Source organism: Dipteris shenzhenensis, chromosome 9 (assembly GCF_047967505.1).
Source record: "Dipteris shenzhenensis isolate YYH24624 ecotype China chromosome 9, Dip_SZ_1.0, whole genome shotgun sequence".
Classification (NCBI taxonomy): Eukaryota; Viridiplantae; Streptophyta; class Polypodiopsida; order Gleicheniales; family Dipteridaceae; genus Dipteris; species Dipteris shenzhenensis.
In genome coordinates this window covers 16639578-16643464 of record NC_141604.1, presented here as the reverse complement: position 1 = coordinate 16643464, position 3887 = coordinate 16639578, and the positions used below count along the sequence as shown (strand labels likewise).

Below are 3887 nucleotides of genomic sequence, written 5' to 3'. Positions count from 1 at the left end.
TGCTTTGCTAAAATGTTTGTGACTGCATTCTCTTATAGCACCTCTTCATCTTGATTTGCCAACGTGACACTAACCTCATGTAGGTTGTTGTTGGCAGTCCATGTTTTAAGCAATGATCCCTGCACTTGGCCTCTGTGGTTCCAAATTTCCATTACTCATCATTTCTTCCAATTAGACCAGCAAAGCCAAGTGCTGAGTTTATTTGCCCTTTGTGGTTCCAGATTCCCATTACTGACATCAATCACAATTAACCCTATTTGCAACAAGTAGCATTTTGTCTAATTTGCAGTTTGTTTTAGTGACAATGAAAAATATCCTCTCCCATTAAGATCCTATGGTGCTTGCCTAGATCTTTCCCGCTGCTTACTAGAAGTGCATCTAATGCTTTTACAACTCTGCCGCACTGGCATTTGATAAAGTATCACGTACACCTTAGCATATGGGGGCTGATCAAGGTAGATATCTATATATCAAAAGCTATCAAAGACATAACTCAACCTCAATCGGCAGAGGCAAGCAACATGTTTACAATTAAGCCTTACGATAGACCTAGCAATGCAAACCATGCTTGCTTGATGCATACGACCTCAAGCCGCTGACTATTATAGCAACAACTAGCACCAATCATCAACAACACAATTGCCGATGCCAACATCAAGCCGTTGTCTTATATAGCAGTAATCCGATGGCAACCCTGAACAATTAAGTTCACACGCAGCAAAATGAGTGCATCAAAATAGCCGATACATGACCAAAATCGGCAAGCAGTAGTATGATGTACCCCGTTCTGGCACAGGGAAACGCTATTCCAAAGGCTCAAACAACACAAGAACACTGGAACACGAGGTACACAGGAACAGTGGAACAAGAGGACGACTGCAGCTGTACCCAGAAGAATGGATGGGAGAAGATGAGCTTACAATATATAGTACCTGCAAAGATTTGCACCAGAATTAGTTGATCGCAAGTTGCCAAATCCTGTCCTTCTTGCAAAATGATTGTGCATTGGTCTGCAAAGATTTGCAAGATTTGCACCAGCGGTGGTAGGAGGTCCCGTTCAGGCACTCTTTCGAAGCACAAGTGAACTTCAAATTTGTGGAAGAACTTCAGATATCCGGAACGCCCATCAATACTCTTCTCGAAGATTTGTTGATCTCAAGGAATCGATGAGGAGACGAAGAGAACGGAATCGATGATTGAAATCTTGAAAGAAAGGGCACTCATATTTGTTGATCTAAAGGAATCGATGAGGAAAATCTCGAAAGAAAGGGCACTCAGATTTGTTGATCTCAAGGAATCGATGAGGAAAATCTGGAAAGAAAGGGCACGCAGATTTGTTGTTGATCTCAAGGAATCGATGAGGGGACTAAGAGAAAGCAATCGATGAGGAAAATCTCGAAGCAGATTGAAAGGGCTGATCTGCGAGACGATGAGGAAAGGCAAGAGCGGAAGAGAAAGGAACGGACGAGGAAACGCAAGAATGAGACAGTTAGATTGGACTTACGTTGGAAGAATTCCTTGCCAATGTAAAATGAGATAATAACAAATGGCTTCATGAAATAACGAGTGGCTTCGTGGCACAATGCTACCTGCCTAAAAATAGGCTCATACATTTTTATTCTCTCCCACTAGATATTGACACATTTTGGCCTTTCAATCCACAGCCACAAAAGTGGCATTGGTGTAGCATTCGAGATAATGTACATAAGATTTTGAACCCGTGGTAAGGTTTGTAGATGGATGTTTCTTTTGTGGCTTAAGCGCTTCTTTTTAGGGCTTAAGATTAAGCAAGTTGGGGTTCTGCATTGAGAAGTGACCACTCAGAACTGGAGAAAGTTGCACAATTCGTCTGTCTGATACGAGAAATTGGAAGGTCACTAGCTTTCGATCTATACACATTCTTAACGTTATGAAGTCTGAACGAAAGTTTTGCGGTTACAAACTGCAATGTAAATCCATAGGTCGTTCTGTCTTCCGATGTCGGACGGTCTGTATTATGTCTTTGCTCTTATAAAAGGCCACATCCTCTTCTCGCGATCCCGCAAAGCTCCTGCGCTGAGTGAGTACTTTGTGCTTTGCTTCTTCGCTGCAAACTGGCATAAGAATTCCAACATGACCCTTCCGAGAGGCTGCTTGGTTTTGCTCTCGCTCACACTGGCCCTTCTCCTTACCCCGCCCGTGTGCGACGCCCAATACTCTACAGAATCCTGGCTATTCCCACACAACGAAGAGCGCAGGAGAGTTGGAGTTCCAGACCTAGTTTGGGACGACGAGGTGGCGGCCTTCGCCGCGTGGTGGGCGAGTCGACAAAGTAGCTTCGACGACTGCAGGATTCAACACTCGGGGGGAGCGCTAGGGGAGAATATGTACGTGGGAAGTGCGGGGAGGGATTTGAGACCAGAAGCGGTGGTGCAGGCGTGGGTGGAGGAGAGACAGCACTATTCGCATGCAACCAATTCTTGTCTGGACGGGATCTGGGAGTGCGGTCACTATACGCAAGTGGTATGGAGGGATTCAACGAAGGTGGGCTGCGCAGCGGCTACATGTGATAATAATGGCTTGACCTTATTTGTTTGCAACTACGATCCTCCTGGCAATGTGCTCGGGGAGCGTCCCTTTTGAATTGAATGCAATTGCTGCGTTGCGTCGCAATAAAAGTTCTTCGATCCTACGTACTCCAACGTTGATATAATCGGCAAAATACATTTCTTCGAGAGAAGCAACCTTTCTTACTTAATACTCTTTTTGTTAGCGACGATTGTATATAATTAAGCTCAAACTTCTTAATATTCCACGTACTCCTTCACCAAAATATATATTAAAGATCGGAAACCATTCACTTTATAATCTTTTTATTCGCCACTTCTATATATTAATTTTAGGTGCAAATAGTTTTACACTACTCATTCTTTCACCCCGTCCATAACATTTCTTGATTAGCTTTCTTGGGTTGGTCACTTGGTAAGAATCTTTCATTTAGCTATTTACCTTCCAAACACTTAGGTCTAGAGAGAAAAATGAAACACTCACGAGCGTCCCTTCTAAATCTCCTTTACCATTCATTTGCCATCACCAAAAAAAATATTATGAGAAGATACATTGGAAAACATTAACATCATTGTCAGCTAGTGATTCTATATTTATTCACCCATTATACTTGAATACCACAAATAGATGTTTAAGCTATTCCATATAATTGAGCTACAAGCTATTAATAATTTGTTTACTTACAGTTTGTTGTGCTTTGTTGGTTATAACCTCATAGAGGTCTTGAGAGAGTAACATTATTTACCATATTGGTTATCTTACTACAAGATTTTCAATTTCCTTCTTGCAATTGAATGAAAATTAGGTGACAGTGTAGCTTTTTATCAAGCAACTTCATTTCATGTGAATGCCCATCAATAACATTTTGTTATGCTTTATCCTATAACCTTATCTCTATGTTAAGAGAGTAATGTTATTTACCATATTTGTTATCTTACCATAAGATTGCCCATTTTTCTTACCAGGATTCAAGGAAGAAAGCTGTGTTTAAAAGGGGTTTGAAGAAATGTTTTATTTATCCACCTCTCAAAAGCCTTTCTTAGAGAACATTAGAGCCAAATGATTGCTAGATTCTATACTTATTAAACCTAGGGAATTTTAAAAAACCCTTATTCAATAAAATTTTCTTAAGTTTATTAAACTCTTAATGTTAATTTTATTAAGTAGTCATTTGTAATTTTAATACCTGCATTTGAATGCACATGCTAGTTTACATACCTCCTAAGGGATGCCTTAGGGACATGATGACAGTGATCTTCTCAATTTATGTTAGTGGTGTGGTATTGGTTATTCAATTCATCATGTGATAAAGTTAAGCTTGTTGAGTCGAGTATGTGTTA

General features: G+C 40.7%; 1 protein-coding gene across 1 annotated transcript; it reads left to right on the top strand.

Moving 5' to 3' along the window:
* Window positions 1-1977: 1977 nt before the first annotated feature.
* Window positions 1978-2622, top strand: LOC147898284 (pathogenesis-related protein 1-like). Its single transcript, XM_087379142.1, has one exon. It carries the CDS (start codon window positions 1978-1980, stop codon window positions 2620-2622), a length of 645 nt encoding a protein of 214 aa, XP_087235268.1.
* The last annotated feature ends 1265 nt before the right edge of the window (window positions 2623-3887 follow it).

What these genes read in the sequence shown, in the direction of transcription:
- LOC147898284 (XM_087379142.1), top strand. Translation starts at nt 1,978, where the DNA reads ATGTCGGACGGTCTGTATTATGTCTTTGCTCTTATAAAAGGCCACATC.